This window comes from Monomorium pharaonis, chromosome 5 (genome assembly GCF_013373865.1).
Source record: "Monomorium pharaonis isolate MP-MQ-018 chromosome 5, ASM1337386v2, whole genome shotgun sequence".
NCBI lineage: Eukaryota > Metazoa > Arthropoda > Insecta > Hymenoptera > Formicidae > Monomorium > Monomorium pharaonis.
This window is the reverse complement of record NC_050471.1, coordinates 18817944-18843971: the sequence shown is the minus strand read 5'-3', so window position 1 is coordinate 18843971 and position 26028 is coordinate 18817944. Positions and strand designations below refer to the sequence as shown.

Below are 26028 nucleotides of genomic sequence, written 5' to 3'. Positions count from 1 at the left end.
ACCAATCCGAGCGCCGCATACGCCGCGATCGACTGCCGCAACCAACCCGAGCGCCGCGCTCACCGCGATCGACCGCCACCACCAATCCGAGCACCGCTCGACCGGCGCACGCATCGTGCGCACCGCCGCAACGTCACATTGCTTGCAAAGACTCCGGGCGCACGCGCGTCGCGACTCACATCGCCAACATAGCTACTACTTGCGCACCTCGCGAAACGAGAACTTTCTGTAATATATTAGCGTAGAGAAATATATTATATTAGCATAGGATCTATCTGTTTGCAATAAACTGTTACCGTTGTATATATTTATCTGTCTCGTCACCCAACCAGTCCGCCGCTCAAACCTTAAATCCCGCGGCTATCAGTAGTCAATCACATAAAAAAATTTACGGTTATATTTTGATGTTTATAGTTTGCTGCTTATAGTTTGATGTTTCTCTTACACAACAGCAACTACTTGTCAAAAGATATCTTAAAAAATTTGTTGCACTTTCTCGAGACTCTCTTAATGATTTTGAACTGTTGAGCCTTATTGCCTCGTCGTATGAGGTCGATGCTTTCACTCACTCCCTACCGCAAACTTTTAAATGCTTTCAATCAGCATGCTCCAGTTCGATCATTCGTCGCGAATAAACCATCAATACTATAGCTAGATACAGATCTTAAACGTTGTATCCGAAACCGCAATTTCTTATACAAACAGGCGTAGGAACTGTCTCTTGCATTACGTGATCTACAGACATGAGAGAAACAAACTCAATTGTGATATCAAGAGAGTCAAGAGTACCAATATAATCTTCTCGCCAATATCAATGACTTTGTAAAAATGTGGAAAGCTTCTCCTTTATGCTTTTTCCCTGCAGATGAGCTTAACCGTTTTTATGCTTTTGTTACTAACTTTGTGCTTGCATGTACCGTCTCAGATTTTATCTCTGCTCTATCTCTTATTCCTGAAACACAACTTTCGTTCTCTCTAAGTGACATCGCTTTGAGTCAACCTATTCGACGCTTTTAGGGCTTCTCCAGGTAGTTCTCTCTCCTCTGGATCTAATGCTACCTCTATGTTTTGTCTCAAGCAAGCTCTTCCTTGCATTGCTCCATTTCTCTTAACATTATTCAATGGCTTCATTCGTCATTCTTATTTTCATCTTCCCTAGAAGCGTGGCCGTATACGATCTCTATCCAAGATCCGGACGCCTCTCACTCCTTCAGACACTCGCCTCATAATTTTCCAGAACTCTCCAAGGTCTTTGAGATATTAATATACAGACAGATCGAACAATTTCTTAGTGAGAACGACCTACTCGACCCTAGGCAGTCGGGCTATCGTGCTGGTTTCAGTACTCAGACTACATTACTCCGAATGTGTGATGATATACAGAGAGGTATCGATAAGAAAAAAATTATTTTAATCCTTTTTAATTTTAGTAAAGCTTTTGACATCGTCCCTCACGTTGTTTGCCTTCTTTGTAAACTAAGGGGGCGCAGCTTCTTCCTCGCTTACGTGTTTTCTAAGAATAACCCAATCAATTTTATGTCGCTATTTGGATAATGCGAAAACATTGAAAACAAACAGCGTGGATTTTGTAGAGATGTACATTTTAAATATATTTTAGTAAAGCAGCGACTTTCACATGTTGTAAGTAGAAGGAGATGTTAGTGGACGGGAAAAAATGTCCATTAAATGGGCTTAATTTGAAATGGCATATCTTTTTTTGTTTCTTTTGTCTACGAATAACTTTGTAATGCCCAGTCGAATAAAATAACGTTATATTTCCATAATCTATTTCAAGAGTCTTCTTACATTGCGGACATTCAATGGTTCGTCTAATTAAATTATTTTCACAAAGATAACGCACTAATTCTTCGTAATTGTTGGTTAAATGGAGAAACTCGTTATATCACATGTTTATATCTTGAGATATCTCTTAATACTGACTATAAGAATTCCTATAGTTTAACAAGGGAACGGACAGAACTGTCCCTCACCGATTTTAATGAGCTTTGGATATGTTGTAGAACATAAAAAAATATTAAACCCATATTTTTTTAGCTGCGTATCTCGACGTTTAAAGGTTGAAACCATCCCCCGAAAATGACGCATTTTTTCGTTTTTGGCAAATATCTTTGAAAATATAAGGTTTATGGAAAAATGTTTTATACATAAGTTTTACTGCATTTTATACTCTTTACAATAATATATTTAGATTTTTCTAAAATTTCAAACTTTTTAATTTACCTTTTTTTTCAACATTTTGAAAATTTTGTAAAGACAAAAATTAAAGAGCATTAAAAGCCGAATCCATCCATATACACTCATTTGAAAAAAAGCGGTACACCTAAAATTTGTCAAAAAATCACTAAATTTCTAATGACGATAACTCCGCGAGTATTAAAGATAGAAAGGTTTCTAAAAAAAGAAATTAAAGCTTCAAATGTCTACTTTAAGAATCGATTTAGTAAAATTTTGCGTAATAATTGTTTTTTAAATGGCGTATGACAAAGCGAAAACACGCGAAATTGAAAAATATTGATCCGAGTTTGCGACGATCCATGGCAAGAGGCAAGTGTCGCGACTTAATGGGATAAAAAGCATGCGATAGTACAGAGTCTCCCCTTCAAAATGCTTTTTTACTCGTTTCGATACGATGATTTTTCGCTGAGATATGCTCATTTGAATAAAAAAGCAGTTTTTTACTTTAAATGCGCATATCTCAGCGAAAAATCATCGTATCGAGACGAGTAAAAAAGCATTTTGAAGGGGAAACTCTGTACTATCGCATGCTTTTTATCCCATCAAGTTGCGATACTTGCCTCACGCCATGAATCGTCGCAAACTCGGACCAATATTTTTCAATTTCGCATGCTCTCGCTTTGTCATACGCCATTTAAAAAACAATTATTACGCAAAATTTTACTAAATCGATTCTTAAAGTAGACATTTGAAGCTTTAATTTCTTTTTTTAGAAACCTTTCTATCTTTAATACTCGCGGAGTTATCATCATTAGAAGTTTAGTGATTTTTTGACAAATTTTAGGTGTACCGCTTTTTTTTCGACTGAGTGTATAATAATATATGGGTTCCATCATTCTCAATTATTGGCAAAACGAAATGATAATCTCGTGCTATAGGCGCCGCTCTAGAAGTTGCGTTATTTTTTTAGTCGCGTCAGATTCAATAACTGTTTCTCCTGCATATATTTTTATATTAGAACAAAAATGGATTAATCTTAATTACATAATACCCAACGTATTACATGGTATAAAGTATAAATGCATATATACATTGTGACGTGGTAGCTCAGCTGCAACAGATAGCAGCGTTCCTCCCCCGTCACAGGCTGCGAATTCGCGCCGTACGGGGAAAACAGGCGAGAGGCGAGAGGGGATCTCCATGGGGAACCGCGACAGACCTAGCGAGCGTAGTATTAATTTCTTGTATTTTTGATTTCTTTGCGCGGCGGCCGTCTTCCGATGGAATGCGGCGAGAGAGCGAGAGAGGAGGAGAGAGAGCGACGACGATGCGGGGAAGGAGGAAGGACGCCACCGGTGCCCGGGAGAGACGAGCACGCGGCCCGCACGGGAATTCGGCGTGGCCCTGGGAGAGCCACGGCCGGAGCCTAAGGCGGCGGTGCCCGCCGACACCACGACGGGACGTCCCGGAGGGCTGTGGAGGAGCCCGGATGGGACCAAACGCGTCGAGGGAGGCGTCAAGTCCTCTCAAGAGGACCGGAGGTCCCCGCGTGCGCTGCCCCGGCTCGGGAAATGGCCCAGCGGGAGAAAGAATATTTTGCGGGGGCCTGCGAGGCCCCCGGAAGGATTACGGCGCGCACGTCCCTGCGTACGCAGGACTGCGTGCCTTGCAGCAATTGGGTCGCGGCGCGGAAACAATGCGCATGACTGGACGGGGGGTCGCGGCGTCGATCCGGGATCGACCGCGATCCACCCCGCTTTTGCGTGCGAACGGCCCCGCCGTTAAGTTGCGTGTCGTGTCCCTGGTGAAGTATCGGTGTGGCTTGTGCGAGGCCTCAACCAGGGCAAAGGGACGAGCCTGGAGACGAGGGAGGACGTCGCCAGGACATTATCGGTGAGGTGGCCTGTCAAGATAAGTTACTGTGAGCGGTTGCCGGCCGGCGAGGTGTTCCCGGGCCCGTTCTGCATCCGCTTTTGTGTTGGTGCGTGACTCGCGTGGACCGCAGGGCGGTCATACGTTCGTGTCATTAATTGGGAATATATCGGATGCAAGCGGGCGGGACGCCGAAGCGCCGAGCCACGGGGAGGACGATCGTGAAGACGCGTGGGTTCCGTCGGAGATTCCCCTCGACCGTGCGCGCCGCAAAGCCCTCGCGCGAGCGAGTATCGCGTCGCGAGTAGCGGGTGGACGGGACTTCCGGTTTCGCGACGGTGTGTAGTGCGGTAGCGGCCGGCGATTATTGTGTGACCCCCGCGAGACACGTGGTCGCGTTCTTTAGTTGCCGGGAGTGTAGGCACGTTCATAACGTCCGGAATTCATGTGCGCGGAAGATTCCATCGTCTGTCCTTGTCGGCCGCGTGCCTACCGCGGGAGCTTCCCGCGTATCGTTCGCGTTTCTGTTTGGTTTGCCTCGCGCCGGGGCGCCGCATTGTCGGCACGCCGCATGCCGCGTCCCGCGATATTATTGTTTCTGTCTGACTATTAATTTTAATAAAGTTCGTTACTTGTTACGTTCGGAGTCTATTTTTCTAGTGTGTCGTCCACCACTTCGTGTTACCGCATTCGCCTGCTCCCTTACGATTCACCCCGCCCCTCTACCGTTAGGCAGAGCTGGTCGAGATTGTCGCGCGAGGATCGAGGACACCTTGGCGTAACGAGTTTCGCGAATTGACGCGTCGTCGAGCGCGTCTGGCGCCCAACAATTCTCGTGATAACGTGTGGCCGAGATTCGAGCGCAACAAGCACGGCATCGGGGGTACCGGTTACCCTATCGGTCTCGCTGCTTTTTGCTCGCGGCTTTCCCGGTCAGGAAAAGTCGTGACAACATATAACAAAAGTAGCATACATATACGTATGTGCGTACGTATATTTTTATTGTTACAAATGCGAATATAGATTAATATAAAACAAAATATTTTTTTAATATTTAAAACTGCAAATACAATATAACAAAGTATATAATATCAAGAGAGAAATATAAAATATAAACTGCAATAACAATGTGCATAATTATATTATTTACACTATATCCACATAGCACACTCTGATAATAAAGGTAATATAATTATATGTATATTATTATATGAATTATATAGAAGTAATTATGTAGGGGTAATTTAAAAAGCTTGAAATTTTTGAGAAATCTAAATATACTATTGTAAAGAGTATAAAATGTCATAAAACTTTTGTATAAAACTTTTTTTTATAAATCTTATACTTTCAAAGATATTCGCCAAAAACGAATAAATGCATTATTTTCGAGGGGTGGTTTCAACCCCTAACGTCGAGATACGCGACTAAAAAAAATATGGGTCGAATATTTTTTTCATGTTCTACAACATATCCAAAGCTCATTAAAATCGGTAAGGGACAGTTCTGTCCGTTCCCTTGTAAGTACGATTCTGTTATTGTCATGTGTTCATATAAAAATATACATTTCATAAATACGGTAAAAGTGCTGAATGGGTTTGCGACTTTCCACGCCAAACAAGATCCACACTGTTCGTTTCTAATGTTTTCGCATTATCCTAATAGCAACATATAATTGGTTTGGTTATTCTTAGAAAACGCGTGGACGGGGAAAAGCTCCGGCCCTCCCCCTGCACTCCTTCATCGTATTTTTTCCTAACTGAACCCAAACATTTTGAATTCGCTACTTGGCCACAATTTCAAATCTAATGTCGCAAACACTTGCGGTAAAGTACAAGCGTGGACGTCGTTTCCCTCTGTAAACGGGGGGTGGACCTCGCTACATGTGGAAAGTTGCAAATTTATCTGATATACTCCTATACTGAATAATTATGTGTCGTATTTATGAAACTTTTTTTGTTATGTTGTACCTTTCGGTGCAACAAGGATAATTTCGGGATCGTGTCTGCCCAAAGAGTTGGAACTCGCGGAGGAAGTACTGCGAGGGCCAGGTCCACAAGTAACGACACTTTCGTCTTTATATAAAAAGCGTTGTTTATTCTGTATAATGTACAGATTGGCTCTCAACGCGTGCGGTCGTCGATGATGCCGCGTCGTGTTGAATGTGTGTGACAATAAAACTCGGCGAGAACTTGATAGCTCGCCTGACGCTTCGTCGCTATGTAGTATAAGTATAATTGAGTCTTTACGTATTGAGGTCTGTGTGACCCGGAATAGTAAGAACACACGTGACATGGGTATGAGCATGAATAATTAATAACTGATCCGTTGCCCATCAATCGGCAGTCGTTTATATAGTTCACGGAAAGTGTCAATTGGAGGAGCAACTCGATACGATAATGGCCGCGCGCATCCAGCGCGCGGGAAATATTCGCGGGCTTAACAACAAACCGCTAAATTGCGATTTTAGCATTACCACAAGAAATGTGGCGTAATCGTTCCTAAGCTAAGATCGGTGGAATTCCGAGTCTCGACCGATGCGTTGACCGGTGTGATGGCCGGTCGGCCTTGCGCGAGGTGTCACTTGATATCTCGCGCGATAATACGGGATGACACTTCCTCTGAGTGTTTAAGACGGGACTGTCCCGATTGCGCACATAAGCGATTGGACACAGTAGTATTTCTCGATTGGACACAGACCCGATTGGACACAGACTCAATTGGACACAGACTCGATTGGACACAGATCCGATCGGACACAGTCCCGATTGGACACGGACTTGATTAGACACAAACCCGATTGGACACGGACTCGATTGCACACCGACCCGATTGCACACGGACCCGATTGCGCACCGACCCGTTTGCACACGGACCAGATTGCACACGATACAATTCCGCATTTCATAGTACATGGGTTAGCGATTTGGACGGGGTGGGTGCGGGAGGAGGGCGAAGCCCCCCTTGCCAGAACCAGTATTTCTGTACGGACCACATCAGACCGCGACGCGTATATTTCGTACCGTTGCAATTAGACCGCGACGCGTCTTTTTCGAACCGTTGCGACCAGACCGAAACACGAAAATTGCGTTTACCAGATGTAAATTCCCGCCGTTGAATTTCGATCCGTGCCTGTTCGGAGCCCGTCGCGATTTCCGCCTCCGACCCCACGGACCGCTAAATAAGAGATTTCGATTGATTCGTAACCCGTGATTACCGTGTACAATAATATTCCCGTTTCCGTTTTGTTCCAGAAATCATTTAAAACCGTTCCGCTCCTGCCTGGATCCCATCCAGATTTTGTTTCCTTCCGGATCCGTCTTTAGTTAAGCGAGTCACTGTGCTATCATTCGGCTCGATATTATGTCGAAGCGACTACCGTATATTATTTTCAAGAATTATTTCTTGTATCGAAATCCAGCACCCGCGTGCAAATTATTTTGTATCATCCTCTCGCGCCAGAGAGTAATTAATCAAATTGTAAATAATCTGTTGCCTATATAATATTTTCTGTCTTTTTATAATAAAATAATAATTTCATAGGAAGGATAGAACGGGGGAAGCAGTGGGGGAAACAAATCGCACATTGTTTTAAGGCGACGTCCTTTTGTCGGCGTTCAATCTTTTTCGATGCGGGGACCGGGTGCGCGAGGCTTGGTGCGTGGTAGTGCGCTTGCGCGGCCCCTTAGCCGTTGCGCGGCTATGCTTGTCGTGTGAGCGTATACCGTGTGGCTCGATTAAAATGGGGCGCAGAGCGCCTCTTCATCGCGATGGACGACGCGTCGGTTGTTCGACGTATGTGGTACAATTACGCGTGCACCATTACACATAAAAAATTGTCCTATTTAACCCTAGAACGGTAAACTTATTTTTTTTTACTTCAAACTGGGCCCGTCACGATGGGTTATAAATGTACCGCAAGTTATTTCCTTCCCAAACATTTTGGACTGAAGTCAATATTGTATTATATAAATCTCGTTTTTTTTACAACAAAAACGATAATGTAATCTACGATTTTGAGATAAAAAAAGGAAGTTTACGTTCTAGGATTAATTATCTGTAAGAATTAGTTAATAGTTTCGTAATAAGTATATGCAAAAATGACAAATTCTGGTTAGTATCATACAAAATAAAAAGTTATAATGCATACCTAGATAATCTGTCTGTTACTTCCGGAATAATATAACCAGTAACACGATTAGCCGTAGGAAACAATTGTTCATGCAACATTAAATTGTAATTGGTATTAATATGTTGTGGCAATCTCCTTGGACCAAGCGGATCCGATATCATTGGCGCACCTGTACTTGGATCTAAGACACAGAATAAATAAATCAATTGTTAGATATACTCGCATATTACTTTTATCTTAATATTTTTTGCATACATTTTCCAGCACAGAATATTCTACTAATGTTGCAGCAATTTTGCAATGTTTCTGTAATATTGCTGAAATAATATTGTATTCTCAGTAAGCCAGGAAAGTTAAATCAATTTTTTAAAATATTGATTTTATGTGGATTTCATGAACTTTATGACATAATATTTCATAAATGTTTTTGTGAATTGTGTTGTACCCCTCGTTGTGAGTACGATTTTGGGATCGCTGCCAGAGATCTCGCGAGGAAGGTATTTCGTCACACACACCGTTATTTGTCTTGAACACTTTTATTCTTGTATTCAGTTACAATAGTTAGATCGCGACCCCGCAAGGCAGAGTGTCGCGTCTAGGAACTTGTTGTCCACGACCCCGCAAGACAGAGTGTCGTGGTTGTATATTTAGTATAAGTTATCTCGGCGATACACGACCCCGCAAAGCAGAGTGTCGTGTGTAGTCTTAGTTTGTCTACTTCGAATTGACCCGATCCTCACCTTCTTTCGCCGGTTTATATATCCGATAATTCGGTAGTTGGATCGAAAGAAGGGGAGAATTGCGTGCGGGCGTAAATCGGTCAGTATTCCAAATTATTGCTTAGACAGCAAGTGCTGTCTAAGGAGCATTGCGCTAATTGTCGAGCGGATTGCGCGAAACCTCGCGCGATGCGCTCGATGCTGACTGCAGCTGACCGACTTACGTCATCGTGTTACTGACACCTTATCGTTATGAGTGTGTCACTCATAACATCCCTCCCCCCTGATAAAAAGAAAATGAGGGTTCTGAATTTTCGCTTTTTCGCTTATAGTTATATCGCGTCGTCAGATTGTTTACAATTTTCGTTTTTTCGACGCTTATAAACTATATATAATTACAATAATAATTACAATAATTACATTACAAGGTGTCGGATGTCGTATATACAATCTTTCGTAAAAAAAATTTTCTTTTGACTTAAATGACGAATTATGCGCAAAATAGAATGTTTAATTTTGGGTGCCCTATTATAAAATTTGTTTCTGTCTTCTTTTGAGGTATTCTCCTCGTTTCGGTTTTACTTTCTTTCTTTTTCATTATGCTTCTATGAACGGTTTTAGTTTATTTGTGTGTACACGTGTTGACGTCCTGCCCTTTTTTATTGTATAATTTGCGTCTGAGTGTTTCTCAGTGATTACGTAGGGTCCCGTCCATTTTGCGTCTAGTTTTTTAGATCTCCCGCGGCGGAGAGTCTTATCATATTCTAATGGCATATCATCCTTTACGACGTACATTGGATGCTTTATCTTATGCTTGCCTAGCTCGATGGTCGCCTGTATTTTTCCTATTGTGTAGACCTTGTGGCCTGTTATCCCGACGAGAGCTATTTTTTCATGGCGTATTTTGATTTCGCCTTTTAAATTTTTTACTTTTATCAACGAGAGTGTGGCTCCGGAATCGAATAACGCGTCGATTTTTCCTGATTTGGTCTCTCGTATTGGAAGCGTGACTAATTGTAAGTCAAGTCCGCTGTCTTTGTGTGCGTCTCGCTTTACATGCGTAACTTGATACGCTGCGGCTGTGTGCGCCGAACTCAAGTCATCGCTCGAACTCTCATCGCTGTTGCTATTCGCTGATTCCGAGCATTTTGACTTTTTAATTTCTTTATTCTTATGTTTGCTATTTTTAGCTTCAGCCTTTTTATTGTCTTTGGCTCTTTCTTTGGGCCAAGGGTCACCTTCTTTTTTGGGGTGCCCGTGTAATTTCCAGCATTTGTTCCGGGCATGTCCGGATTTTTTGCAGTAATCGCAGTATGCGTTTAATGTATTTACGCGAGAGCGTCCTTTCGGTCTCGGTAATTTAAACTGTTTGGCATGTCGACTGTTTCGACATTCTCGTTCATTGTGACCAGTTTTCCCACACTTTACGCATTGGGGAGTCGGTTTATAATTATTCTGCTGAGATTCAGTTTGGACCTCTTTCTTGTGTCCATTGGTTCGTGGATTAGGTCTCTTGACCTTTCCTTCTGCGCTCGCTTTTGCGATTGTTTCATAATGTTGAGTTGTCCAATCCCTCGAAGTCTTATTAATCTCGGGGATTATATTTCGTGCTTCTTTTAAGCTTGAATATTGGATGTGTGATCCGTGCTGGTGCCGTAAATCTCTGAACGATCGCCCATGTGAAGGATCTAGCGTGTGGCTAGTAAGGCGTCGCGTATTCCTGGCCATTTTCCTCGGCGGAGAGTGGACTTCGTTTCGATTTCCAAGTTGAGAACGAAGTTTGCGAATTTCAATTAATAACTCATGGAGCATGTTCTCCATGGGGTATATCGGTCGCCTATTTATTTGTGGCGTTGCCGGTGTATTTCCATTTTGCTCGTGTGAGTCCTGAAGCTCTTGTGCTTCTTTTTCGGGTTCTTCTCGAATTACGCGGGGTGACGCATGTAACGGAGAGCGTGTCGACCGTCCCGCTACGTCTGTTCCCGTTAATGAACGTGTGTCCATATTGTCAATGTTTTGCTTGGTGGACATTTACGTTTGGTTATAAGCGTGCGTGCTGAGTTCGCGTTACGGCTTATTTTGTAATATCGCGTATGTCGCGTTGCGCTAGTGCGTTTGCATTCGTATGCCTTTGAATTACAGCAGCTATCCTAGCTATTTCTTTTACGGTAATTGCAGTTACCGGGGGTCAACCGATATTTTGCTCTATTCGTGTTACAGTTTTATGTCGTCCTACGCTTGTTTCGCGTTACAATTTAATGTTTGTCGGACTTACATAAGTACGATGAGCTGCATGGTGCGGCGATCAGCTGAGCCTTGTCGCGGTAGGTCTCGGCGTCGTCTCGAGTTTCACTCTTATCGCTGACGCGCTATGTACGCTCCGGCGTGGCTGGCTTCCTGGCCTGTACAGCTGATTGCTCGGTGACGCTTGGTTCCTCTTGGATCTTCCTTTTGGCAGTGCAAATCCTCACCGCTGCCACCACTGTTGTGGTCCTCCTTTTGGCAGTGCAAAATCCCACCGCTGCCACCACTGTTGTACCCCTCGTTGTGAGTACGATTTTGGGATCGCTGCCAGAGATCTCGCGAGGAAGGTATTTCGTCACACACACCGTTATTTGTCTTGAACACTTTTATTCTTGTATTCAGTTACAATAGTTAGATCGCGACCCCGCAAGGCAGAGTGTCGCGTCTAGGAACTTGTTGTCCACGACCCCGCAAGACAGAGTGTCGTGGTTGTATATTTAGTATAAGTTATCTCGGCGATACACGACCCCGCAAAGCAGAGTGTCGTGTGTAGTCTTAGTTTGTCTACTTCGAATTGACCCGATCCTCACCTTCTTTCGCCGGTTTATATATCCGATAATTCGGTAGTTGGATCGAAAGAAGGGGAGGATTGCGTGCGGGCGTAAATCGGTCAGTATTCCAAATTATTGCTTAGACAGCAAGTGCTGTCTAAGGAGCATTGCGCTAATTGTCGAGCGGATTGCGCGAAACCTCGCGCGATGCGCTCGATGCTGACTGCAGCTGACCGACTTACGTCATCGTGTTACTGACACCTTATCGTTATGAGTGTGTCACTCATAACAATTGTTATTTCATAACGTAATATTCTTAAATATTACATTACAGTTTCAAAATATTATTTTTTATTACATGCGCATCGAAAGTCATCCTTTTCATGCCCTTTCCCAAACAGCACCGGATATTGTGCAAATATTCTACTCTCATACTGAATGTACTGTGATCGTATACCGAATATACGTAAAACATTCATATAACGTCTTAGTAGAAGGTCTGTTGTGAGCAAAGCACTCACAACCGATAATATAATATAATATAGAATGTTAAAATTAAAATATAAAAGATATTAGAATAGCTTGCCAAGGAAGGCTTCTTATTGCGAGGTGTCAAATAACATGCCTCGTGCGCTGCCGGCCGACCATCGCACCGGTCAACGCACCGGGCATCGCATGGAATTTAGCGAAGTTCAGCTTAGCAACGATCATGCCACCGGAAATGCATATTTGCGTTTTGGCAATTGTTGCTAAGCTCGCGAATATTTCCCGCGCGCCGAATGCGCGAGGTTATGACCATATATGGTCATGGGGAGGGCCCCATTGCCCCACTATTATACCAAATCCGCGTTACTACTTAAGCCGCTGCCGGACAGCGGGCCGCGGGATTAGTGATAGTCAATCAAGCCGATACATACGGCCCGTGAGATTAGCATACGAACTTAGAGTTCGGGACTTAGTCACAACGCATCTCGAGCGAGCGAATATACAGCGCGCTATCTCAGAGCCGCGCGCCGTATCTTATCACCTCTGAGTAAAACGACACGGCACCTTCGCCGATCGCAAATGTAAAGAACTGTTTTGTAACTACAGAGAATAAATACTTTGTTTGTTAATTATTAATAACAAGTGTGTTGGTGACTCGAGGACCCTGCCAACGAAAGCCTCCTTTCGCGAGTTCCTACTCCTAAGGCAGCAACGAACAGGATACAGGAACAATAAGATTATTTGTCGCACTGCAAGGTACGGCAAAATCATTTTGTTGCATCGCAAGGTACAACAAAATTGGTGGCAGCGGTGAGATCCGACTGCCAGGAAGAAGGTGCATTTACGAAATCAACTACAATTTAAGGCCAAGGGACCTACGTCACGAGTCGAGAGCAGCTGGACATCGAGGATCAGCCTCGATTTCCTGCGCAAACAGCATATATCATGCGATTATAAAAATAAAACGGTGACCATAGAAAACGTCACCCTGCGACTTAAACCATATAATAAATTTGTTTTGAAACCGCGCAGTGAAACCATCGTTCGTGCAGTAACGAACCGAAACAAAACCGGAGTAATCCGAGCCAAAGAAACTTTGCCAGGCATCTATATTGGAAGATGCATGGTAGAGCCAAAAAAACTACATGTGCCCAATAAGCATAATTAACACCACGGATAAACCAGTGGAAATCAACACACCGATCGTTACGGTGGAAGATATCGAAGAAGATATCATGTAACACGTCTATGTCGTGACTTCCGAAACGGATTGCAAGACAAAGCTTCCCCGCGGAGAACGCATATGACAACTATTACGTACACAGCATCTCAATCCAGAGGAACGACAGGCACTCAACAGGATATGCAACAAATATCAGGATATATTTTATTTAAACGGAGAACTTCTAACGTGCACCTCAACGGTGAAACACGAGATTAGCACGCGAGCCGACGCCGCGCCGGTAAACGTGCGACCGTATCGCCTCCCCGCCAAACATAAGGAGGAAGTGAATACACAAATAAAGGAAATGCTGAAAAATGGCATTATCCGCACTAGTACGAGCTAGTGGAACGCACTCCTACTAGTTGTGCCGAAAAAAGCTGACCCGTCTGGAAAACGACTCCGAATAGTAATCGATTTTCGGAAGTTGAATGATCTGACAAATGGCGACTCATTCCCACTGCCAAATATCAATGAAATATTGGACCAATTAGGAAACGTCAAATATTTCACGACGCTAGACCTAGCGTCAGGGTACAACCAGATACCAATAACCGAGCAAGATAAGCCGAAAACAGCATTCTCGACACTGTATGGACACTACGAGTACAATCGGATGCCGTTCGGACTTAAAAACGCGCCAGCCACATTCTAGAGGCTAATGAATTCAGTGCTTACTGGAATGCAAGGACTTAGATGCCCCGTATATTTAGATGACATTGTAATATATGGCTCAAGTCTAAAGGAGCATAACAAGCGCTTAGAAGAAGTGCTACTACGCCTACAGAAAGCTAATCTAAAGCTACAATCTGATAATCTAAAGCTACAAGTGCGAGTTCCTACGAAAAGAGGTAAATTACCTAGGCCACATTATTTCTAAGGACGGGATAGCACCCGATCCCGGAAAATTGCAGGCCATAAAAGATTTCCCGAAACCACGCAAGGATATTCAATCCTTCATCGGACTTGTTGGTTACTACCGAAAATTTATCAGCGACTTTTCCAAAATTGCTAAACCCATGACGAAGCTAATTAAGAAAACCAAAAAATTCGTCTGGACTACCGAACAGCAGATAGCGTTCGATACATTGAAAGAAAAGTTGATGACGGCACCCGTGCTACAATATCCGGATTTCATAAAAGACTTCGGCTCTCGAGGCTTCCACTTCTCGCCCGATTGCCGACCTTCGAGGGATTCCTCGTCAGGACGTTCAAACGACAACCTGTTTTTTTGAGTGGCCTTCATTTGGACACAGTACAATTGGACACAGTGCAAATGGACACGATGCAAATGGACACAAAATAATGTACACGTTTCAAATGGACACGGTTCATTTCGACACAAGAATTTTAGACACAGTAATTTTGTACACAGAAAAAATAAATTTTGGACAAATTACAATTTAAACACGATAAAAATGTAAACCGTGCAATTGGACACGTAAAATTTGTACACCGCAAAGTTATACACCGTAAAGTTGTACACCGTAAAATTGTACACCGTTCATTTAAACACATAAAAGTTGTACACCGCAAAGTTGTACACCCCAAAGTTGTACACCGCAAACTTGCACATCGCAAACTTGTACACCGCAAAGTTGTACACCACAAAGTTTTGCGTGGAAAGTCCCAAACCCATGTGGTGCAGAGAATGGTTTGCACGCACGCACGCACGCACGCACGCACGCACGCCCGCCCATTTTTGATAAAAATAATAAAAAAAAAAATTATTTTAAATTTTTATTTCGTCAATCATCTATCGAGGCTCCATGAAGCCTCTATTAATGATCCACAAAACATCCGTCAGTCATCCATCGAGGTTCCGTGAAGCCTCTATTAATAATCCACACAACGTCTAATAGACTTCTTTAACGACGTCTTATGGAGGTCTAATAGACGTACGCAATGCGGAACTGTGGATTTCTAATGGCTCTATATTGGACGTCTAATGGACGTCTATTGGAAGTTCAAACTTCCATGGCAGACGTGTAATGGACGTCTATTGGAGATTTCATTTCTATGTGGTATATATATATATAAATAAAATAGAAGATCTTATAACAATATTCTCAGTATATATGTTATGTACGGTATATATATTTACAGTACGGTAATCAAAATAAAGAAATTATTTCGTCATTTTTAATGACGTTACATTTTTTAACGCAAAAAATAAACTTTAAACATTAAAAGATATTTAGATTGCAAAAGTAAATTCTAAGAATGTACGAGAAATAATTAATATACTAATTTAGATATAACAGGTCTGTTCTAATAATATATACAAATAATGATATATTATAGAAGATATTATAAGAATATTCTCAGTACATTATATACAGTATGTATGTTCACAGTATGAGTACGGGATATTCTAATGATATCATGTGCTATGTGGGTTCAAAGATCGCAAATTGCAAAAAAAAACTACAAAAAATTTTTTGCCACAAAAGTTGTAAAAAAATGTTTGAATATATGAAATAAAAATAAATATTAGTATTAAATATAATTTTTTTATTTGTTTATACAAAACTAATGTTTCTTTCACTTGTAGGAAGGTGGCAGAGTCTTCTGTAAATCCTCCGTCTTCCTCCCTAAATCCGCTTTCACCTCCGCTAATTTCTATGCATTTGTAATAAAAAATAATATGTAAAACTCATCTTCGGCTCGTCTGTCCACTCCCCGCACTCGTGAGAAATGGTCGACTTTCCACACTTGTTACACAATATACTGTTTTACTCATATTTTTAAAAATAACGTTAACAACCACATATTAAAAAACGTTACATGTCATAAAATAGTATTGTAATAATCTTATATCAATGCCATTTTGCTTACTGAGTTCTATGCTATATGGATTGAATTTAATACTGCAAATAAAATTATACTTACCTAAATATTGTGAATAAAGTTCCCAAGATTTCGGACTTGGAAATATTCTGACGAATCCGCCTCTTCTCTCGAATTGTGCTTTTGCAGATGCTACTATTCGTTGTTGCTCTGAGCTTAAACCTGCTTTGCTTTTATTATTTCTGTTAATTTTTTTTTTTTCTTGAGGTAATGTTTCCGCAGACTGTACTCTTCTATACTAAAACAAAAACGTAACCATTTGTTCGCAATCTGTTCATTATTTTTTTTATTTAACGGTTTTTTATTTAATAGTATCAAGCTTGCAAACTTTCTTTTTATAAAAGTTACAACGTAACAATATGTTTTATATGTTACAACGTAACAAAAAAATATAAATTTTAACAAAATATTATCTACTTTATATACAACTTCTTAACATAATGTACAACTTTGTTTCAAATAAATATATTTACCTTTTATCTACCTTTACCACACAAATAAAAGTCTAAAATTTAAATATTCATATATTTAACTTATGAGATAGCAACAACTGCGAAATGGCAATAAAATGAGTCATAGCTCATTCAAAGAAGAATAATGTTTATTAAAATAAAAAAAATTAGCGAAAAGTGAATGAGCTTTAATTTATAAGAAAAATAGTTAAAATTAGTATTAATGCATTTTACGTAATACACGAATTTTGGATTAATAAACAAAAAAGTGTCGTAATTAAGAAAACTAGATGCGCATGTTAATAGTGCTAGTAATAACTTTACTTTACCCATGACATCATCATTAATTTAGCATCGCTAAAAATGTTTCTTCGAAGTGTTAGATAATAATCGTACAAATAACGCGTTCTCTAAACGCAGCCACGATGTTGCTGTAAAGCATACTTTAATCACTTTTTTTAAATCACTTTCTTTAATCACTTTATCCACAGAAAAGTGACACAAAAGAAACCACTTTCAATGCACATATAACAAAAAAGTGTTACATGCACCTAAACATGGTTCTTTTCTCATCTATTAATAGTTCCTGTGAAATATTTACGATCACATAATCCGATCAACTAAATTCAAGAAATTTCACGTTGTATTAAGAACCTTGAAAGTTCATGCCATCTCCAAGGCTGCGTTCCGTTTCAACGCATGATGCGCATAATGCATTGTTCATCCTTGTTTAACGTTTGACAAACAACAAGGATGAACGATGCATCATATGTATCATACGTGAAACGGAACGCACCCCAAATAAAACGTGTAAATATAAGATTATTGCGATAATACAAATATTATAACAACACACTAATTCTTAACGGATATGAAATGTCTGTGTATGTAATTATCTTGTTTATAAATAACTTAACACGAATATTTTGCGTTGGCTTACATGGTCTTTATTTTGAACAATACTTTATTTTGAATTTCACAAGCCTGTTATTAGTCTTACTGATGGACCTGATAACTGTTGATTTGTTAATAAAATATTCATTAGAAGATAGTTTTCAGGTCATAAAATTTTCGGATATATTTTTATACTCCATCTGTTTATACATATAACAAGACAAATTTATCAACTTTATTTCTTTCTATTTATGTATATCTCGGAAAATATATATAAAAAATTTTTATGATTTACATGCAAAATATTATAAATAATCTTGAAAAGTGCCTCTTTACTAATTTTTATATTTATGAAAGTTGTCATGTAAAAAATTGGATCAATTCTTTTAAATTTTGATTTAAAAAGATGTAAATATGGTGTCGTTATTTACATACGGTCACGGTCTCTCTCTCTCTCTCTCTCTCTCTCTCTCTCTCTCTCTCTCTCTCTCCCCCCATCTCTCTCTCTCTCTCTCTCCGCGCATGTGAGTATAGTTGGACGTGTTTATTGCTGCTCCGTATTTCTCGGCTTTTTTCTGCTGTTTTCTGCCCCTCGGCTCTCTTTTCCAGATAATTTGTCGAAGGCTCTTTTGTTCGACCTGGTCCCACATCTGTGAGTACCGCTACTTGGCTTTTAAAGCCTTTTTTTACTCATTTCGGACCCGGTCATATCGGATTTATCATTGAAGTTCTCGAAACGTATCTGCTGGTGTCTCACTCGTCAACATCGTTGGAGACGTTCGTGCTCCCCACTCCAGAAATCAGCCGTCTCCGTTCGAGATTCGGCTGTCAACGCTGCCGGGCCCCCTCTCAGTGAGTCAGCTGTTTTGACAGATATCGACGCGTGGAGAAATGACGCTATCTTGCGTGGTATGTAAGCGCTTTATGGCAGCTGCGGATGCGCTCTGCTGCGAGCGTATTTCGAAGCACGTCTTTCACGAGGAATGCTGCCGGGTTTCGACAGACGGAGGAGACTCACCGGACATCGAAGACCTCCGTTGTCTCCTCTGTAAAAACAGTAGGCCCTTCCAGCGAACTGCTGTCACTCACCCTGGTGCCGGCGCCGTCAGGTCTCCGGTTTCGGAGGCCTCCTGCGCTGAGTCGGGCTCGCTGCGGGATCTCATTGCCTCGCTTCTCGACAAGGTAACAAACATTAAGATTAAACTGGAGGATCTAACTGCTGTGAGGACACAATTGTCCTTACTTGAGACAAACATGCAGCGGTTCGCGTCCTCGCTAGGTACTCTTACAACCAAATTCGAGTCCCTCTCTACGCGGACTGACTCCCTCTCGGCTTCGACGTCGCGTCTCGCGGAGCAGCAGGGCGGCCTGCTCGATCGGGTGGTGGCCCTGGAGGCCCGACCTTGCCCGGAACGCTGTGGAGGTTCGCGTGCGGACCTTGAGTCACGGTTGGATGCCTTGGAGCGGGACAAACTCAACACGGAACTGATTCTCTTCGGAGTAAAGGAACTCGCGGGCGAGGACCCCCGCGCCGTCGCTTCCGGGATCGGATCGGCTCTGTCTGTGGCCGTCATGCCGGGCGATATCATCACCTGCTATCGGATTCCCGCCAGGGGCAATCGTCCCCGTCCCCTAGTTGTCAGGCTCTCTTCAAATGATGTTCGGAATCGTTGGATCGACGGTAAGCGTACCAAGGGGATTCTCGAGGGAGCGGCGATTTCCGAGTCTCTCGCCGGATCCAACGTGAAGGTCAATGAGAGGCTGACGGCTCTAACGAGGAGCGTTCTCCGGGAGGCAAGGCGTGCGGTGGAGGAGGGTCGACTTCACCACGCTTGGATTCGCAATGACTCAGTCTTCGTAAAGCCTCGGAATGCTGCCGTGCCCATCAGCTGCATCACATGGCTCATCTCGCCGAGGTTATCGGGGACGTTTCTCGACCAACATCTGTTCCTCCTGTGCCTGCTTCGTCCGGCTCGATGGACCGGCCTGTGCCATCCGCCCGGGATGGTGCGGGGCCTCCCTGTCCTCCGGGCGCGGGGCAGGTGCGCGTGGGCTCGCAGTCTGTGTCCTTGCCCGCTGCGGATCCGCGATGTTCTCCCCCTGCCGGGCACCCAAAGCGCGCCGCGGGCGCCGGGGCCATCCCCAAGCAGCCCTCCCGAAGGAAGGTCTGACGCGACCCCCGCGCGGCGCGTCTCGCCCACATCGGCCCCCTTTGCCTCTGTCATGTCAACTGCCAGTCTCTCCTCCCCCACTTTGCAGAGTTTTCTTTTTCTCATTAAATAACTATGACATTATTGCAATGTCAGAGACATGGCTGAAGCCACACGTTCCTGACTCCTTCGTCGACCTGCAAGACTACCGTCTTGTCAGACTTGACAGGGAGGGGAAAAGGGGAGGGGGGATTGGCATTTACTTGCGTCGTGGGCTCAGGATTCGTATTCTCGTCGCGTCGCCCAACCATTATAATTCTCGACCGGAATACCTGCTTCTCTCCGTGACTGCGGACGGCTGCCGGCCTTTCCTTCTGGGCGTGATCTATCGGCCCCCCAAGGTGGATTTCCTCACTCTTTTTCAGGCTGACTTTGAGCAACTTCATCCCTCCTTCGCCGCGGCCGTCGTCGTCGGTGATTTCAATATTGACCTTAATCGAGGCTCATACGACACTGAAGCATTCCTTGATTACTGTACCAGCAATCACCTCTACATTGTCCCATTTTCCACTACCTACTGCACTGCTTCCTCTCATTCTCGCATTGACCACTGTCTGGTCAGTGATCGCGCCCTCGTCATATCTTATTCCCAGCAACCCTTGCCTTTCCTCTCCTCTCACGATCTCATCGAGGTCACCTTGAATCTACAAATCCCTCGCATGCCTCCCCGGCTCATCTCGGTCCACTACTCCCATTTCGACCTCGATTCCTTCCACAGTTCCCTGGCGGCGGTTGACTGGACTGCCATCCTCCGTTCCTCCTCCCTCGACAAGAAAATCAGATTACTGTCCGGTTACCTCCTCGATACCAGGAATCGTTACGCACCTCTGCGCTCTCTCACGGTGAGGCGTCCTGCCCCGTGGCTTAACTCATCCATCAGGACGCTGATGCGTAGGAGAGATGCCTCGGGGAGAGTTCTCCTCCAACACCCATCGCCCGTCAACCGCGCAGCTTATGTTTCCCTGCGGAATGAGGTTAGCCTCCTTATCACCTCCGCCAAAAACAATTATATCTCTTCACGCCTCAGCACCCGCTACTCCCCCTCACGGCTCTGGGCAGAGCTGCGTTCCTTGGGCCTCGCCAAACCTAAATCTGCCCCCTCACCACCTGACTTCACTCCTGACGACCTCAATGTCTACTTCTCCACGGCACATCTCCCTTCCTGCACCATCCCACATTCTCCCGTCCCTTCCTGTCTCACTCCTCCTTTACCCCTCTCTACTCTTTCAGACCCCGCCACTTTCTATTTCAAACACATCACTCCTGATAACCTGCGGAACGCTCTCATAAAATGTCATCTAACGCTGTCGGCCCTGACGACATCAACCGTCGGCTACTCCTGGATAGCCTTCCTGTAATCCTAGACCTCTTCAACCCATCCCTAAACACCTCAATTTTCCCTTCCTCCTGGAAATATTCTCACATTATCCCTCTCCCGAAAATTAAAACTCCTTCAGCCGTCTCCGACTTCCGCCCCAACTCCCTCCTTTGCTTCCTCTCCAAGGTCCTTGAGCGCATAATCCATGACTCTCATCCCATCTATCTCTTCATCGCCCGCTAGATTCCTTCCAGACCGGCTTCCGACGAGGTAATAGTACCCAGACCACGCTGATTAAGCTCGTCGACGATGTCAGGCTGGCGGTGGACAAAAGGATGGTCACCCTCCTCATCTTATTCGATTTTTCCAAGGCCTTTGATTCCGTTCACCACAACCTCTTCTTAAGTAAGTTAGCCAACTTCCGTTTATCCAATTCAGCCTTACACTGGTTCGAATCATATCTCACCGGCAGATACCAACGGGTGCGAGCTGTCGACGGACACTCTTCATGAGCCCCCGTCCTCGCGGGCGTCCCCCAGGGCTCCGTCCTCGGCCCGCTTCTCTTCGCCATCTTTATCGACGACATTCAACATATCATCTCCCACTGTCATCACCTACTATATGCAGATGATCTGCAAATATACATGCACTTCCTCCCTCGTGACCTTGATCTCGCTCTCAGTCGCGTCAAGAGTGACATCGCCTCGCTGGAGCGCTGGTCGGCTCACAATGGTCTCACTCTCAATGCTAATAAAACCAAGGCGCTTCTTATGGGTAGCACTCGGTATGTGAGGTCCATGCACGAGGACGGTCGCTTCAGTTTGAGCATCAATGGGATTCCGATAAATTTCGTCGACCATGCGACCAATCTAGGTGTACAGATTTCCAGCAATCTCAGTTGGGCTGAGCAGGTCAGAGAGATGTCAAACAAAGTAACCGGAGCTTTATGGCGATTGAAATACCACCAAAACTGCTTCACAACATCAATGCGCACGCGACTTGTGACATCGCTAATTTTCCCGCTATTCGACTACTGCTCAGCCGTGCTCTCTGACCTGACCAATCAGCAGCGGCTCAAACTGAGGCGACTAATGAACGCCTGCGTTCGTTTCATCCTCAACCTGCGGAGAGATGAACATATCTCTCACCACTATCGGACCTTGGGATGGCTGACCGCGGATGACAGGAGAGCCTATCTCGCCGGTTGTCTACTTTTCTCTGTCCTTCGATCAGGCTGTCCTTCTTACCTTGCGTGCAACTTTCATCCCTGCATCGATCCCCGTTTCACTTCCCGGATCTCACCACACGATCTTACCATCCCTCAATGCAGAACTTCCACCTATCAGCAATCCTTCTGCTACGTTGCTTCCTCTTTCTGGAACTCTCTCCCGATCGCCATCAGGACGTTGGATTCATCTTCGTTTCGGCGGGGGCTCTTCAGTCATCTGCTGGGGGATGGCGCATCGGTCCGGCTCTAGTTCGTTTAATCATCCGGTCAATCATTGTAATCGGAGCACACTTACTACTCGCGAACCCTCTCACTCATACTGTCGCTGGACAGTCGGGTCGCGAAATGTCATGCACACTTGTTATGCAATTTCATCATCCATCAATTTTTATTCCAATTTTTATTTTTAATTTTACTTTTATACATCGTCTATTACTTTGTTATTAATGCACATACGCTAAAACAATTTCACATATTTTTCTTTAATTCTGTAATACTCAAAAATCTGTATTATTCTCAATTTAGTTTTGTACATAGAATTTTATCGGCACTTGTAATTATGTATATTGCAATCTTTTCTGCACTCGTACTCTTAATTCTTTAAACTTTCATATTCTATTTTTTAATGTATCTAGTATTGTATTTTCACTCTTGCGCTCTTTACTGTATTCTCTCTTAACGTTCTTAGAGTGCCTTAGAGAGCCTGCCCTAGAACGATAATAAACGCTTTGTCTGTCTGTCCGTCTCCCCCCCCCCCCCGCGCGCGCGCGCGTATGTGTGTGTGTGTGTGTGTGTGTGTGTGTGTGTCGGAATATACTTGTAGACCTAAATAAACAAAACTTTTGACTACATTATACTACAAAAAGTAAAGATATCACTTAAGATCTTCTTTGTCATATCACAATACTAGTATTTGTGCGAATTCCAATATTATATTTTACTGACGACTTATTTCATATCGCATATATATATATATATATATATATATATATATATATTTCGCAGTTTTTACCATCTCCTTGTTAAATAAATATTTAAATATATAAATACTTAACACAAATTTAATTATTTAATTAAAAATTATTAATTAAAAAATTTTGACAACTTAACAACTCTTTTCTTATATATTTAAGAGTAGAAAATTCATAAATTTTTAATCTACAATTTAATATAAAAATAAATATAATAAATGTATGTTAACCCTCTGGCTACACATGGGGTTACGGTAACCCCAGTCGATTTTGAAATGTTCGCTACTTAAAAGTATTTAGCAAAGGGATGCTGGAACCAGGGGGGAAAAAGTTTGAACTGTACTCTACTTATTCCTTTTGGGCGTTGTGAATGTTCTGAAAACAACAGAAGTAGAAGCATCGAAAGTGTGTGTTGGGGTTACAATTATCCCGTGTGTAGGGAACGTAACAAAAAAAAAATGGAAAAGTTCTAAATTTGAAGGGTAAGTAAAGTTATTTTTTTGTTCATTACGTATCATTTACGCATAAAGTACTTATATATATTACCAATGTCGCGATCACTTTGCAAAAATATGCTGCAATTGTAGCATTACAAATTAAAAAATTTTTTTATAATAAATAAAATCTTTTGTAATAAATATTTTTTGTATTAATAATTGTTTTTGGGTATTAATAATTATATTTTTTAAATAAATATTACTATTTTCTTTTACTATTGTGTTTAAATTGCATTCATTTTTTACTAAATTCACATTACAAAATAAATATGTTTTTTGAACAGAATAAAAAAACTGACGATAGATTCTTAAAGTACAACTCTTCCCCTTTCCATTAATCACCATTTTAATTACTTTATCTATTTTTTTCTAATAAATACGGGCGTTCAAAAAAAAGCAAATTTTTACAAAAATTTTTTGTTTCTTTCTCATTCTTTTCAAAAAATCTCTTTTCTTTTAATATCTTCGACTTTTCAGCCAAGACCATCATAATTCTGAGATTTTTTCCTTTCGATTAAAAAAAAAAAGTTAAAATTGATTAAATACATTTGGAGATATAAGTCAACGAAATTTTGGGGTTAGCGTAACCCCTGTGTGTAGGAATCGGGAGAAAAATAAGGTGTGTAGGCAGAGGGTTAATAAAGAGAATTTAATATTTAATGTAATTTATATAAATCAAAAGAAGATAAAGAAATATAAATAATTAGAGAAAATATAGAGCAAGATAGCTTACACTAATTATCTTTTTATTAGAATTTATGGCAGCATGGTTTAAATTTTGAGAACGCAGAATTGGATCGACAGCAGCTATGCCAACGAGAGTAAATAAGTCTGCTATTAAAGCTGATTTGAGTCTAACATCTAGTGGCGAATCACATCCTAATGAAGGAGTTAAATTTACTTCCAATAGCCATGGCTTCAGTGTATCATCAATCAGTATATCAAAGCCAAACAACTCTAGAATAAAAACGTATATGTGTGATGTATATATTATATTTCTACTTTTCAAAATATAAAATAATGTTTATTGCAAAACAATTGTTCTGTCGATTATACATTAAAAATGTTTTTCTTTTCATCTTATGTATATTATGAATTACGTTTTGTCACATTTTATATATATGTATTTTTTCTATTCAAAATTGCGTTTAGATAATTTAAAATTATTTAGATAAAGATAAATAATACGGAAACATGCGTTAAATAATATCATTTAATTTCAAATTTATCTAGATATAAAATTATGAACCATTTTATCTAATTTTAAGATAATGTTCCTGTTAAGCAAAATTGGAGCTTTAAAAAAGCAGAGAGGCGCAAACTATGTTCGTCTTTCTGACTAGTATATATACTCAAGATGACATCGACGATAGAGAGAGAGTAAAGTTCGCGTCTCTCTACTTTTCTAAGACTTTAATTGTAAGTAAAACAATTTAAAAACAATTTCTGCGTGATACGCATCATAATAAATAGCAAATAAAATGCAATACTATATTTCTAAACATCTCATAAAGGACTCCGCACCCAATTAAATGGATTTCGGTTCTCGTCTTTTGCTGAAAATGTAGTATGTTATTTGTTATGATCTGATAAAAATTTCAATGGATATGAAATCTAAAAATCAATAGTTTTTGAGATATTTTAAAAGTTGGATTTTTAGCTTCCCATAAGTGTTTCAAAATATAGATATAAGAATTAGGAATCTTACAAGGGAACGGACAGAACTGTCCCCACCAATTTTAATGAGCTTTGGATATGTTGTAGAACATAAAAAAATATTAGATCCATTTTTTTTAGCGGCGTATCTCGACGTTTAGGGGTTGAAACTACCCCTCGAAAATAACGCGTTTTTTCGTTTCTGGCGAATAATAAATCTTATTATTCGCCCGTATCGTCTGCGATGATTCTGGCGAATCATAAACCTTATATTTTTGAAAATATAAGGTTTATGAAAAAACAATTTATACAAAAATTTTATGGTATTTTATAGTCTTTACAATATAGTATATATTTAGATTTTCCAAAAATTTCGAACTTTTTAATTTACCCCACCCCCTCCTTTTTTTCAAAATTTTGAAAATTTTGTAAGGACAAAAATTAAAGAGCATTAAAAGCCAAATCCATCCAAATATAATAATATATGGATTCCATCATTCTCAATTATTGGCAAAACAAGATGATAATCTCGT

The 26028-nt window shown here is 41.7% G+C and overlaps 1 protein-coding gene across 3 annotated transcripts in view; it reads right to left on the bottom strand.

Moving 5' to 3' along the window:
• Positions 1-26028, bottom strand: part of LOC105830827 (tubulin polyglutamylase TTLL5) — a 239101-nt gene that overhangs the window by 41034 nt on the left and 172039 nt on the right. For all 3 annotated transcript variants that reach the window (XM_036286732.1, XM_036286734.1, XM_036286733.1), the window contains 3 exons: positions 24573-24796; positions 16312-16507; positions 8216-8378 (listed from right to left, as the gene is read on the bottom strand). In XM_036286732.1, coding sequence (XP_036142625.1) covers positions 8216-8378; positions 16312-16507; positions 24573-24796 — 583 coding nt within the window. The remainder of the gene's footprint in view (positions 1-8215; positions 8379-16311; positions 16508-24572; positions 24797-26028) is intronic.